General features: G+C 38.8%; 2 protein-coding genes across 5 annotated transcripts; one reads left to right on the forward strand and one right to left on the reverse strand.

The window, feature by feature from the left end:
- Positions 1–1,374: 1,374 nt before the first annotated feature.
- Positions 1,375–12,071, reverse strand: LOC106951984 (transmembrane protein 87A). Of its 4 annotated transcripts, none has more exons than XM_015039798.1 (20): positions 11,862–12,070; positions 10,585–10,642; positions 10,251–10,348; positions 9,246–9,362; positions 9,116–9,163; positions 8,979–9,020; positions 8,101–8,227; positions 7,936–7,997; positions 7,635–7,818; positions 7,440–7,539; positions 7,259–7,352; positions 4,713–4,784; positions 4,462–4,570; positions 3,477–3,535; positions 3,261–3,364; positions 3,098–3,174; positions 2,466–2,527; positions 2,338–2,390; positions 2,181–2,211; positions 1,375–2,028 (listed from the first exon to the last, which is right to left on the reverse strand). In XM_015039798.1, exons 1-20 carry the CDS (start codon positions 11,964–11,966, stop codon positions 1,987–1,989), a joined length of 1,644 nt encoding a protein of 547 aa, XP_014895284.1. In that variant the 5' UTR covers positions 11,967–12,070; the 3' UTR covers positions 1,375–1,986. The 4 variants fall into 4 exon arrangements, with proteins under 4 accessions (XP_014895284.1, XP_014895283.1, XP_014895285.1 ...); XM_015039797.1 differs by having other exon boundaries at positions 2,466–2,530; positions 11,862–12,069; XM_015039799.1 differs by lacking the exons at positions 1,375–2,028; positions 2,181–2,211; positions 2,338–2,390 and adding an exon at positions 2,605–2,717 and having other exon boundaries at positions 2,465–2,530; positions 11,862–12,071.
- A 587-nt stretch (positions 12,072–12,658) lies between these two features.
- LOC106951963 (neutral alpha-glucosidase C) lies at positions 12,659–14,821 on the forward strand (the record flags this gene model as incomplete). The annotated part of the gene is made up of 7 exons (XM_015039767.1): positions 12,659–12,841; positions 13,088–13,150; positions 13,229–13,331; positions 14,123–14,250; positions 14,349–14,525; positions 14,659–14,662; positions 14,755–14,821. Coding segments are annotated over exons 1-7 (571 nt in total), but the record flags the coding sequence as incomplete, so codon positions are not given.
- Between the last annotated feature and the right edge of the window lie 191 nt (positions 14,822–15,012).

Below are 15,012 nucleotides of genomic sequence, written 5' to 3' on the forward strand. Positions count from 1 at the left end.
GACTGTAGTGAATAAAGTCTGTGAGAAAATACAGATATTAGTTTACCGTTCACGAAGTGCAAAAAAAAAAAAAAACACACACACACAAAATCATATTTTTATGGTCGTTTAATATAAAGTTTCTCTGCAGAACATATGCAAAAAAGCTTCACAACAGATCCAAGTCTTTAAAGACTGTCAAATATTTCCAATTAAAATATTCTTAACAAGACTTAAATCTTTATAAAACCAGAACACAAGGATTCCAGAATATCTACACATATTTTCATAAATTGAGGGAGATAAAACCATATTTGCAGTGTGATGGGTAAAGCTGTAAACAATTCTAACAGTAACTATTCACTAATTTTCTGATTTTTTTTAAATTTTTTATTAATTAATGTCTGAATTGGGGTGAGGTGCTAAATTAAGCATTTATCCAATTAGTGAAATTATCCTCTAAGATACATGCTGTAAATCATGTGTGTCAGAAACGTAGGCCCATATGAGGGGTGAGATTTACTGGCTGCCACATTGAACGCAGCTGAAACACTTGTTTAATGTCAACAGCAACAGAATTTGGCCTTCCATAAAATATATCCATACATTACTTTACACATGTAAGTAATAAAGGAAATGTAAAAACAAAATTGCAGCTTCTTGAGCTAATCTGGATACAAATAATCTGAGAAAATGTACACTGTTTAAAAACACTGCCTGGGAAAAGTGTCTGTACCCCTCAAATATACAGATGAGAGATTTCCGAAAGTATGGCATGCATTTGTAGTCGGCCCCTTTTACTCGTATATCCCTAAATAAAATCACCTATGCAGTAAATGTAATTAATCTCGATATAATTCCAGTTGTTCTGTGAAGGCCTCAGGGATTAAAACACATAAGTGAGCAAACAGAATGATGACGACCAAGAGCACAGCAGACAGAATGTGTCGGCAGGGTGACGATTAGTCGTGAACTCCACAAATGTGACCTTTAAGGCAAGAAGAAAGCCAGCGTTGAAAGGAAGTCATAAGAGCTTCTGCTTGCAGTTTGCCGTAAGTCTGTGCATGGAAGAGAGGAAACACGTGGAACGAGGCGATCTAGTCAGATGAGACCAAAACTGAACTTTTGACCTCTTTGTAAAATGATTTTAAATCAGGGGTGTCCAACTTGTGGGCCGGGGGCCATTTGCTGCCCTTGACAACGATTTTGTTCGGCCCCTCACTACAAGCCAAGAGTGGTAAAAGCAACTGATGATCACAGAAATTTGGAAAATGTGAATTTTTCTTTTAATAACGCGATAGTTTGAAGCCTCTTTTCATGTTTTGGATCTTTAAACATACAGATTTTTAAAAACAAATTTATTATTGAGCAAGTAAAACTAAAAACAGCAGCAAAGGAAATCATTTTTAATTTAATGTGATTTTGTGGCAGTTACGCACCATTATCTTTGATACACCAATTAAAACACTAATATTTTCCCCACTTTCATATGATCACTTAAGAAATACATTCTGAAAACGATTTCAAATAAGAGTCAGCACTTTCTGTTTAAGTGTTAGAACTGACTTCAACAACAATATCCTCCTGTTTTCAGCGCTATGTGACATTTTCATACTTCAGCATGTTCTGGTTGGCTGAACTCCTTTAGTAAGAAGTGGTTGGATGGAACTAATCCCAGAAGATTTTATCATCAGTCATATCCGCCTTAGTTTCACATGGTACTAATTCAAATATCACGGGAATAGGTTTCAGAATCTTATTTAACGTGGAAATTATGTGCTTTAGCTTAGCTGACAGTGAAGACACCGAGGTGAAACAAATAGAAATGTTCTGTTATACATCATCTCCTCGTTCTAACACTATTTACACTTCTGAGCTTAACACAACTTGTGTAAAAATAAAAAGAAAGAAAATAAAATCTAAGAAAATGTTCTTCCACGTTCTTTTTGGTGATGACATTTCTATAATTTCATTCATTGCTGCTTCGTTTTCTTCTTGCCTTTCCCTCTACTCCATTTTAGATCGCTCCATCTTAGTTTTCAGGATTTCCTAGAAGAAAAGCACAAGAGATTTATGTGCAAGCGTCAGCGTGACTTTGAGATAAAGGGCAAATTAAAGGTCAATGGCTGGAGGTCTTTAAATAGTGGAAACTGTGACTAGAATCATGGGATCGGCACGAGGGGGAAAGAGGAAGACCTTACCTCTTCCTCATCCAGCATAACAGGGAGAGCTCTGAATGAAGGGGAAAGAAGACGAGAGTGTTAGCATGTTGCTATTTAAGCGTGCCAGCAATATTTTGCAACTGTTTGAATGCCCAAACATTTTCTGTGGAATTCATGCCAAAATGAAAAGACTTACACATCAGCAACGGAGGTAGGAATGTTCTCTTCTACCCATTTCAGGTCTTCATCCTGAAAAAGAAAAAAAAACATTTTAAACAAACTAATGCTTGAAGAACATAAAGATAACAGAACCACAGCGTTTACCTCTTTATTCAGAAGTTTCTGGGAGCCGTTAGCATCAGGTTTCGTGCCCCGCATCTTCATTCCTTCTGGATGTACAAATAAGAAAAGCTGAGGTCATACACAGACAGACGTGATTTACCTTACATTATAACTACAACACTGGATGTACGTTAATGCTATAGACACATTGCAACGTGACATCACCCTCAAGGTCTTGCCAACGACGACAACCATAGGTTTTAGCTGTCAAGTTGTCATCACGACGCGCTAAATCTGAAATGTACATGTGATTTATATGTATATATAAAAGAAAAAGGGACGCAGTGCTTTGCTGCTAATTGTCAACACTATGACAACTACAAGATAAGGTCAAAGGGTATCACATTTCACAGGTCAGAAAAAAGTTTGAATTTCAAAAAATAGCAAGAGTGAAGTAGGTCAGATACGCTAGCTTGACTTTGACAATCCAAACATGTAGATGTGCTGCAGAATTCGGTGTGTTCGATTCGTTTAAAAAAATGGCAACCCGTCAGTAGAGCAGAAGTTTGAATTAGAGATAAAACTGTTCAAGTGGGGGGAAATTTTCACAGAGGACTATAAATACTGATGCAAGTCACTTTATCATCCTGATAAAAAACACAAGCACATCTTACCAAAAGCTTCGTTCATCATCGGCTCCTTGGCTTCATCTTCTTCATCGTCTTCGTCAATAAGAGGGGAATGAGAGAACCTGGGGATAAAAACACAACCCAGGATAAATTCAGCTCTCAGCTCAGTAATTACAATTAATTTCCGTTCTTCCCCAGTCTCTCTAACCTCTGGCTGTTAACAGAGGGTCGCAGCAGCACCATGATGACCAGCAGCATAGTGGAGAACAGGAGGCGCCAGAACGCATCGTCTACCCACAAGTCCCGCCAGCCCTACAAGGGAGAGAGTCGACACAGAGCGCAAAGGAAAGTAGCTTCACGTTCTCCTCTCCACAAACTAGACAGAATTTATCTGAGTCAGAAGAGAACAGAAACAGAAACCGACCCTCTGACAGTCGACCAGCCTGAACACCTTGGTGGTCCAGATGATGAATATGATGGAAACTGTGGACACAATTTGAAACATGAGCTTTTCATTTCCTCCATTATTCACAGTTTCAGCCTGTGCAGCTTTCACTTTATTACCATCCACTCCATGACAGCTGCACTGCTGTAAAAGACGGTGATGGACATAATGGCAGAGGCATGATCTGGTCTGATCTGCTACTGTTTTACCAGAGCGCTGCAGAAACCTAAAGGCCAGCTCACATCAGAGCTCGTTATGGTGGAGGGTTTGCACTCACAGAGTTTGATTATAATGGATGAAATATGGCTTGAATTAGAATTACAAGATTAAAGAGTTCAAAATGTCTGGTGAGGTTTTACAGATTAAGATCCTTCAGCAGCATTTCTGAGCTACTGTTTAGTTTTTCTAACTGAATTATGGGACTTTCTGAGCCTGACCAACCTCTAACTCATCACTTCCCTCTGCTGTGCCTTAAATAACCACATGTCTACAGCGCCAGCGTAATGGCAGCCTGCCTACAGAGCAACAGCAGTCAGAACAACAATGGATCTTTCTAAAACCATCTGTCTAGATCTATCAATCTACATCTAGGTGTCCAGATATATAGCTCAAGATCAATCTATCTACATTTAGCCTGACCTAGCTATCTAAATGTAGTTATCTATATGGAGTTAGATCTATCAATCTGGCTCTATCTGTATTGATTTAGCTAGCAAGCTAGCTAGCTAACTTGATGTCCAGCTAGATATCTAGATAGCAAGAAAGCTAAGTAGCTAGCCAGGTAGCTTGCTAGCAAAATCTACTATTTTTCTAAATTCTGTTTTCTTCTTTCACAATATAAAAAAATATACAACAATTTCACTCATACAGATACACAAACAGAAGCTAAAGATGAATCATTTTGCTATTAACTCATGTAGCTTTTGAGTTTTAGTTTCCTTCTTCCAGACCGGCTTCAACTCACCAACAACGAAGAAGATGAGCGTGTTGGTAAAGTGCTGATATAAAGACAGCTTGACCAAATTTCTGCGGAGCTTCAGGAGGCGAGTGGTTTGTGACAAGCTGATGAAAATGTAGAGGCAGATTAAGGAGAACCTCGTGAGCACAGATGGGAAAACAATACTTATACAGGGTACAGAACACTGCTGGGAGTCCCAGATTGGACTTGAGCAAGCCCACTTGAGTGAAACAAACAAAAATAAAAAAAAAGGATATCCACCACATGACAAACGAGTCGATGAGAGAGAGGCTGAGATTAGCCACAAGGGCGACGGTTCCATAGAAACCCTGGAGGAACGAGATGACAGAAAAGACGATCAACGGAGCGTTTCTCTGAACAGGAGGAAAATAGTTTTAGCTTATAGATTATGACTAATCTGTAAGCTAAAAGTACTCATGTTCAGTCATAACTATTTTACATTTTCAAACATTACAGCCACAACTCTTAATGTATTTTAATAAGATTTTATGTGACAAAGTAGTGCATAAATAAAAATGAGAAGGAAAGTTTTACAAATAAAACATTTTTAAGGGGGTTTACATTTATATTAATATTCATTTCTTCCATCCTCACAGTGGTAGAAGATTTATCATTGATATTCTTGTTTTCATCTTTAATTAAAAGGAACAGTGCATTCTAATTTAAAAAAAAAAAAACTAATGTAAAAATATGTCAAAATTAGCCAAACGGCCACTTTACATCTGTCAGAAGTGATCCAGACTGTCCTGTTGAGGTGCATTTAAAGATCCTCATTTTGTTTCCTCACTGCTGTTTTGTAGAATTGAACAGGTTACTCTGCCACCTAGAGGTGGCGACCATGATAAGTTACTCAACATGAGACTTAGTTACTTTAAAATGTTTCTTTAATGTTGAAATTTAGACCGTACTGTTTACTGTATTCAGGCTTTATTTATGGTCCTTTATGCACACATAATGGAGTGATTGGGTCTTATACTTGTGGTTTTAAATTTAAAGTTTTCTTTATAAAAGAGTAGCACCGGGACTTTTAATCATTTCTTTTGAGTTACAATATCACAGATTTTTACTTGTTAAATCTTCTTAATCCATTTTTTGGGCCAGAACGTTTGCACTCACGCATTTCTGGTACGCCTGTACCGTATTTTCCGCACTATAAGGTGCACCGGATTATAAGGCACACCTTCAATGAATGCCCTACTTTAAAACGTTTTTTATATATAAGGCGCACCGCATTATGAGGCGTCACCTATACGGGACGCGAATTGTTACGTAATCTACAAATGTAGATGTGTAATAATAAAGCATTGGTCCCCGAGTACTTTATAAAGTAGGCTGCCCCAGTCATTGTTTCACTCACGGTGTTGGTGTTGCGATATTGTGCCCAACTGCTTTCTGGGTAACACAGACCAACCGACACGCTGCCGCCGCAGTCTCTGTCTCTCTTTAAATGTATAAGGGCTGGTCCCTTGGTAACCCTAGTCGAAGCACACCCTGAAGCACCCCGGGTGAATGTCTAAAGCCACTTTGTTGACATAAAGAATGTCAACAAAACAGTCCGACTCCGGTCGGCGAGGAGATCCTTCTGCGACTGGGCCGGGGCGTGGCCGGACGATGGTCGCCATTCTCCGTTCGCGCACAGCCTGTTCTTGTAGAACGTGGTGCTAAATGACCTGCAGACGACCTGATTCTAGATGGTCGGTAGGGAGATAGGCCAGTCAAACTTTATTAACAAACCAGCGTTCTGACAACTATCCCAGCATGCACCGCGCGCTTCTTCTTCCACAGGCGAAAATGAAGTCGGCGGCTGCTTACCGTAGTTGCTAGACCTGTTGTGGCTCAATATTGGTCCATATATAAGGCGCATCGGATTATAAGGCGCACTGTCGGCTTTTGAGGAAATTGAAGGTTTTTAGGTAAATCTGACGCACAAACAACATCGACAGACGATAAAACTGCTTCTCTTAGCAAACTGAGGGTTAACCATCGCCTCAAAATAACGATTTGATGGGAACTGAAAAAGACTGCTATGTTCAGGTTGTGCTAAAAATAAAAAAAGTTAGCGTATCAGCGAACCTATTCAGGCCTGAAGTAGCATCTGAATACTAAACAAGCCACGTCCTCAACTCTAATGTTACCGTCCACAGTCCACTTCTCTAAAGGATTTTCTTTTTTCAAAGACGTTTCATGAATGGCTGAAAGCTGAATTGGTCTAATAGCACTTTGCCCCAATCTGATGGTGGAATGACCTAAATAACAGATTGAAAAGAATCAATATCTTTGTTGTTATGCTCATATTTCTACTTATTTAATAATTTAGTAGCAAAAAAAGACTCTGAAAAGTTGCTTATTTTGTCAATATATAGTTTTCGATTTAATACACCCCAAAGTTAGATTTCTTTTATTATCAAGTCCCACTGTAAAAGAGTTTATATTACTTTCTATGCTGGTTTTTCTGTACAAGTTGTAGTGATGAGATGTGATTGGGCGACAGGTTTAACATCAAGCAGAGGTTTAGCTTGTTTCTTTGGTCACTAATGTCTTCATACCTGGATTTTTACCGAGAATAAAACGAACATCGACTATTAATTAGGCGAGTTCTGAATGTAGTTGATTACACTAAGTTATATTTAGGAGTATCAGAGGTAAAAACATATATACACATTTCATTTTTTGCACTCTGTGGTTGTAAAGTGGCACATTTTGGAAAAGGTCTAGGGACATGAATACTGTCACGACGAACTGCTTGCTTAAAAATGTCTCATATAGAAAGTTGGTTACTTACGCCCGTCACTCTGAGCACTCCGTCTACAGAGGAGAAGAGGAGGTAGAGGAGTCCAACGGCCGCCAGGCGGTGCACCGTGGTACCCAGCCGTGGTCTGCACCGCAGGGAGAAACAGGGATTATTCAGCCGCAGTTCATGCGCCGGGCTCCTAGATTTTTATCTTTCACAGCAGCTGACACACCTGACTATGCCATAACCAAGACTGACTATGAGAACCAGGATTCGAGCCAGGGATCGTTTGAGCGCAGAGAGCAGCTCGGCAAAAATCACAGCTCCCAGGACTGCAAAAACAGAAACCAAAATGCAACAAGACGGACTTGGGGTGGGGGGGAAATGGAAAAACAAACACGCCCAGACCCGAGCAAACATGTCCGACCGTAGTCTCCTTTGTAGCGGATGCTCTGGTATTCGGAGTAGAAGACGGCTTTCTCCAGCATGCCGAGGATGATGACGGCGCCGATCCAGTACTGGATCCGCAGCAGATCCCTCCAGTAACAGACGCACCAGAAGAGCCAGAGCGCCCCGAACAGAACGTACACGATGCACATCACCATGAAGAACTGGGAGAGAAACGCACGCAGCTTCACTTTGAGGCCATGCAAACAGCAACCGAATGAGGTGCAGCACTAATAAAGAAAAAGAAGGTGAGTTATCCTTCAGGAAATAAAGATGCGTACGATCATCAGAGGCCAGTCTGCTGGGGACGAGTAGTCATGTGGTCCTTTCATCTCCACTTTCACTGAGGAGTTAAAAGGAAATCGGTCACTGGTGATATTTAAAAGCTGATTTTAGAAGGAAATTTTCTAAAAAGAAAAGTTTTACAAATAAAGTTTGGCCCTCACTTGTGAAAGCAAAGTTGAGCTGCTCTGATAAGATGTCTTCTATCTCCAAGCTGCGAGCCACAGGCTGCACCTTCACTATGAACAGGTAGGGCCCGTCCACCCAGGCTTTGGCCACCGCGCTGATTTCCTGGAAAACATCACTTAGCCTCGTCAGTGAAAATGAGCAAAAATCTTTCCAGATTTGAGAATTTTGAAACACAAGGGCACAATTTTAATTTGAAAAACATAAAAAAAAATTCTGTTTATTTAAAGGGTGCACCGATTTGAAAATCTGGGCCGAAATCGATGTGCAGCCACATCTGGATTTCAGAAATGTGAAACATAAAGCTAGGATTTTTATAAAAAAAAAAAAAAAAAGTTCAGCTTATTAAGGGAAGCACCATTTTGAACATTTGCGCCGATGCCGATATCGATATGCAATATTCTGCTGCTATGGCCGATAATGTTACCGGCCAGCAGCTATAATAGTATTTTTATATTTACTATATATACATTTCCAATGTGGTGGTGTCCTCACCACCACATTGCTTCCCATAATCCTGTGCTGCATCACTATCATATCACCAATACCGATATGATAAAAAAGTTACTAAAATCGACCAATACAGATACCAATACCAATATATCGTGCATCTTTAAGTTTTCAACTACTAAATTTTGGTTTGATGTATGGTTGGGCATTTATTGTATTTTGATAAGAATTATGATTTATTGTTGTCTCAATAAATGTCAACTATTGATGTTAAAAAAAGACCTTATTTTTATTTTCTCAACTATTTATACCACAACAGTATCAATAAGTATCAGTAAAATTGAAAATATGGTTTAACGCAGTTACTTTGTACAATTTAGTTAAATGTAATAAAAGGATTCCTCACCGGTTTTTCAGGCCAAGTAAAGGTCTGATTTGATGGATCACTCTGAAAGACAAAGTTACAATAAACAAAGAACACCAATAAAACCGTGCGGCCGTGTTAAACGACGTCGGAGCTTTCAGACCAATGAAATCAATCACCTTTGGACTGGACAGTGGCTGATAGGGGTTGAAGTCTGGGAAATAAACCTGCAAAAAAACCCCATTTTTTTCAAACGTGTTCAGGTACCGCAGGTGTTACCGAAAGCGAATACGTTTTGTCAGCTTTTACCTTCGGGGTGAAAAGGTAGGAGCAGTTCTCAAAGTACATGTAGCCCTGAGTGTAGAAGCCGCTCCAACCGTCTTTCAACATGTGGTCCATGCCGAACATGTTCATCGCTTTGTTGTCCTTCAAAAAACAAACAAAAACAAAAACATAACTGGATTTCATCTGCAGTTACGATTTACTAAACAGGGTGAAAACATACTCCGATCCGTATATTTGCACATTTGCTTATTAATCGCATGAAAAATCAAGATGAGTTCAATAATTTCCATTCTGATGTTCAATATTTTTTGAAGGGAAATTTTGTTCACGCAGACATCATAATCCATTTCATTTACGGTTTTAGTTGTGTGGTTCTTATATCAGTTTAATTCATTGTTTTGGTCGCCATGTCTTATTTTGGATTAGAGATGCACCAATATAACAATTCGGGTTTGATGTCGATATCCGATATTAGCATTACTGTTACTATCTCTACTGTTTCAGCACCAGACCAAGCAGAAACGGATGGCAACAAGATGAAAATAAATATTGGTTGTTCATATCAGCCCAGTTTCATTTATCGGACCGATCCCATAAAAAATGATTTTCATTTGATATCGATGCTAGCACCGATAAATCGTGCTTCCCTATTTTGGATATTTAAAATATCGCCCACTTCCAGTGTGAAATGTTCTTTATAAAATTAAAGTTTATTGGTGTTTGAGAGGATGAACTTGCATTATTATACCATTATCAATACATTACTTTAAAATGGTCTCAAAATTACAACGTTGTACTTTATCATAATAACTGCAGGGACAATTTATCGTCTGGCAAAACTGATCGGTGGCAGGCCTATTTGTGCGTCGAAAGCTTAATAAAAAAGAGCAGGAATGTAATTTGAACCAAGAAAACCTGAAAATGACATCAAAACATTTCCTGGGTTTGTTGGGGGGAGTGGTGGCTATGAAGTCTAGCAGCTACGCTGAGTAGAAAGACCAAACATCAACAAACAGAAGCACCGCTCACTGGGGTGTTGAAGACCTCATTGTAGCAAACGGACGAGCGCAGGTACCAGCTGATGTTAAAGGCCAGAAATTTTTCACATGACCCCATGTTGTTCAGAACTGCACAGAGGAGAGCAAACAGGATCATCAGACACAATAGGGAGCAAAAGCTCACAGTTTTAAACGACTTTCACAGATTATGTTATCAAGAGGAATGTGAGGTGGGGTGAGGTTACACAACGACCTTGAGCTCCGTAGGTCAGTGAAAAAAATGCCCAGGCACAAAGAAAAGTGGCCATGATACAAGAATAAAACCGAGGCTACAGAGAAACACATGTTTTGATGCGAGTACTTACACCTCATAAAGATGGTGGTGTTGGCGTACAGCGTCTTCCGAAACACAGCGTCCTGTGTCTGAAAGCACAACACAGACAGCAACTGATGAGACTTTATCTGACGCAGCAACTCATCTTTTCTTCCCTTTTCTGGACCTCTATGAGGACCTCTATGAACCGCCTGGCAGTGTCTGGTTTTGCCTATTACGTATTCCACCATTAATGCATCCTTTTCTAATGCCAGTTAGAAAATTCAGGGTAATTTACAAATATACAGATACAACTTTCCAGATGCGTATTGATGAATACTGTTCAATTTTTGGATCGAAGGAAGGAAAGAAGAGAAGAAAGAAAGAGAGGAATCAAGAAAGAAAAATAGAAAGAAAGCTGTGAGGAAGGGTGAAAGGAACGAAGGAAGGGAAGGAGAAAAGGAGGATGAAATTAATTAAGGAACAAAGGGTGCAAGGAAGGATGGAAGGAAAGAAATAAGCCTTCCTCCCTTCTTTTGTTTATCATAAAGAAAATAGATTATTTTCATAAAAATCATTTGCAGTGATATCGCTAAGTTGTATGTAATATTGGCAAATTCCCAAAATTGACACAGGGGTCGGGATTGTTGCTTTTGCTGTTGGAGGTACTTTTTCCACTGTCGTCTCCATGACAGCGCAACAAATACAAAAACAAACATATTTGAAACTACTATTTAATTCAATTATTGTATGTTTTTAAGAGCTACAGCTGCCACATTTAATCTAACTGGAGTTGAGATTAAGTAGATTTGATGGTTCTTAAAATTCTCCTTTGTGACCTTTATTATTATTTACATAAATACAACGAAATATCATGACAAGAGCTTGCTCCATGTAAATGAATGAACTGATGGAATTAAATCTTGGAATTCAAGTTTATCTCTACATCTATTTATTTCGCCTATGGCACAACGGTTAGCATCCCTGAATTTAAGAATACCTTAACAGCAATTATTATTGCTGGCAGGCGTACATCTTTAAAAAAATATATTTTCATTAAAAGCTGCCTTAACAGTCCAGGAGACAGCCTGCCTTTAGTTTGTTACAGACATTTTGGATTCTATCGAAGGAAAATTCCGAGTATTTAAAAAAATGACAAGAACATCAGCAGTCATGTATCATTAGCCTTGCTGACAGCAGCTGGACCTCTCATCCGGAGGAGCGCTTTGCTAGTGGCTAGTTAGCAGCCTTAGCTACCAGCTGCTGAACATTTAGCACGAGCCTGGGCTTTCTCCGTAGAAACGCTCACACCGAAGGTAAAACACTGACCGAGTTGATGTTTACGCTCCATACTGAGACCTCCGCCGCCCTTCCGAGGTGAAAACCGAACGCTAAGACCACCAAACACAAGCGATGAAACTGGACATCTAGCATCTTGCAGAAATGCACTGCAGGTAAGGTGGACTTGCATCCGCCTCCAGGTCCGGCTGGGCGATTTTCCCCTGTAACTTACGCAACCGCCACAAGAGGGAGACAGAGGTCATTAAACAATTCCATATTTTGCCATAAGGTGGATTTCGAACTTGTTTGATTTGAATAATAACAAACGAGAGCTATTTATTCAAACAAAAATGAAAATATTATTCTTTTAAGTATGTATGTATGTATGTATGTATGTATGTATGTATGTATGTATGTATGTATGTATGTATGTATGTATGTATGTATGTTAAATTAGTTAATTTACAATTATGTATTGAAGTGATGATTAAAAACAGAAAAATGCGATTTGAAACACGCAACCCAAGAATAATAGTTTTTTTTTTCTTACAACATAGCGGAACTTTAGCGTTAATGAAATTTTTATAGACGTAGAATAGTTTCCGATGTCATTTTATGCCTCTTATGGCGCATTTTATGTACTAATATTTGTATTAAATATTTTTTTTACTAAATAAAAAAAGTAATATGTTTCCTTGCGGTTTTTTTGTTGTTGATGTTGTTGCTACAATATGTTTTTACTGCCAAGCTTGCCACTCACAATATGGCGGAGTTGCTACGCATCCACTGACACGACGTAGGATTTCGTTTTATTTTGAAAATCCTCACCGTGCGTTGGATTTTTGTTGCGGATTTGACGCACTCACTTCCTTCTTCTACACGCTCAGCCTTCAGCTGTCAATAGGAACACGTTAACTCATAAAAAACCAGTCATTGTGTTTCACTGAAGGAGAAAGGACCACAGTAAACAGCTGCTGTTTCTGTCCGAGTTTGCTTGAAATGGCGGCAAAGAGCGAACCTATTATTAGGTATTTGCATGTTGCTTCATGTTATGTCTGTCCTGCAACTTGACCTTTGGCATATTTTGATGAATAAAACTGAATGGAGAAAGTTTAGATTTGCACATTTAATGCTTTCTATCAAATGAAAAGTATATGGGTCTACTAATTCACTAGATTTTAGGTTTATTTACTTTTTTTATTCACCAATTTTGCATGTAATTTTTTAATAGCTGAATAATGAGTGTAGTCTTTTCTTTTATAACTGGGTTTCAGTGTTGTCCCTAATGATGAGGGGAAGGAGAAATTCAAAAAAAGTGAGAATGTTGCTTTTTACAGGTATGTATACAATATTTTTAATGTGACTTTTTGATTGAGAAAGATCCATGCGCTTATAAATTTTGATCTACTTTTGAGGCGACAGATCCAGGGTCCAAACCTGAAGTACCGACTTCTTTTGGATTCCCTTGTCCTCACGGAGAAGGGCGCACGTTTTGAGCTTTTGGAAGATGGCACAAAGGTTGGTTTACTGAAACTCAACAGGAAAAATTATCCATGTTTTTTTTTCCACATTACATATACTTTATATTGGGGGTAATTTACTCAATTTACAAAGCAGAGCCAGGATTAGTCCAGCGATAAACCTGAGGGACAAAACATTTTCATAAATAGGATGTCAACATCAAAACTTAACTTTTTTTTAAATTAACAATACAAAAGCAGATGAGCCCGACTGCGTCCGCATCAGCATCAAGGGTCAAGTGGTTGTCGACAATTGTACCAAGATATTTCCAATGTTGTACATCCACTGTGCTGTTTATGTTTAATCATTCTTTAGGAAACCTAACCTCTGGCTGAGGGAAGCCATTTATCTGATAAGGAAAAGGGAAAAGTTATTTTTGTACTTCATAAAAATTTATGGCACTTCCCAACAGACTAAAGGTTGCTTTTAAAATAACCCTACGCTTGGGTAAAATACTGATGATCAAATTGGTTTTTATTAGTTTAAAACTTTGACAAAAACATGAAAGGACTTGTCTCTTTGTCATCTTGTCTTGAATTTCTGTCTTTCTGTGAAAGTAATTCAAGAAGGAAGGAAATCCTTTTAAGAAATTGTATGAATTTCTCGGTGGAAATTCTTGAAATTTCACTCATTCTTCATGTTGTGATGTCGATATTTTTTTGATGACATTTATACAGTTGTATCTCTTTGATATAATTTCTCTCTGCCTCTTTGGTCTTTATCAGAAGATCCTTACCCTTCCATCCAAATAAACAATTTTCTTCATGAACCATTTTTTTTATCCACAGACCAGACTGCTTCTTTCTTTGACACCTTCCAAAAACGACACCGTAAGGATCGTAATAGACGAGATCTGGCCCATCAAAACTCGTTACAGAGTTCCAGATGTGTTGACCGGGGAACCTCCTAGTGAACAGTAAGAGCTACCGAACTTCCAATATCCTCTTGTTCCGATTATATTCAGCATTTCTGCATACGAGCATCACTGGAAATTCACCGTTTTCTTTTTTGCAGGTTGAGAGTGGAGAGCAAGACTAAGGACTCCGTCACCCTGTCCTGGTCTTCAGGACGATACCAGGTCAGAGTGTGGCACTTCCCTTTCCGGCTGGAGGTTTTGTGTGATCAGGAAGTGATCGTCACCTTCAACTCCAAGGACAAACTGTGGTTTGAAAGCTTGCAGAATAAACCCAGGTGAAGTTGTAAGACAATCTTTTCATTCTAACAAAGATGGTGGTCCTATAATTATTTAAGATGTCTTTTTTGTTGTTGTTTTTGTATTATTTTTATTTTTATTTTTTTTTAACCTGGCATCATCACAACGTAGTAAGGTGAGGAAATAAGAAAACTCAAAGTGCAAATTCAGGCTGCTCTTTATGAAAACTTCATTTGGTCTTTTGGTTGCTTTCTGCTTCTGTTTCAGCTTGAAGAGGACAAGAAGTCACTGTGGAGGGAGACTTTTAGGAACTTTGAGGACATCAAAGCAAATGGTTTGCACCTGCTTTGGGTTTTATTTCATTCTTTTTTGTTTTCTTCTCTATTTGTATTCCGAAACTTTCATCAACCATTCAATCTTTTCACGGTTGTCACGTAGCAACGACAAACTTTGATTGTGTTAGTGACCGAAACACAGCAGTGTACTGCAGTTACAGCTGTAGGTTGTAGTCTTCTTTTTTCTCAC

Source organism: Poecilia latipinna, unplaced genomic scaffold, assembly GCF_001443285.1.
Source record: "Poecilia latipinna isolate Pla-1442-1.1 unplaced genomic scaffold, P_latipinna-1.0 Scaffold484, whole genome shotgun sequence".
Lineage (NCBI taxonomy): Eukaryota > Metazoa > Chordata > Actinopteri > Cyprinodontiformes > Poeciliidae > Poecilia > Poecilia latipinna.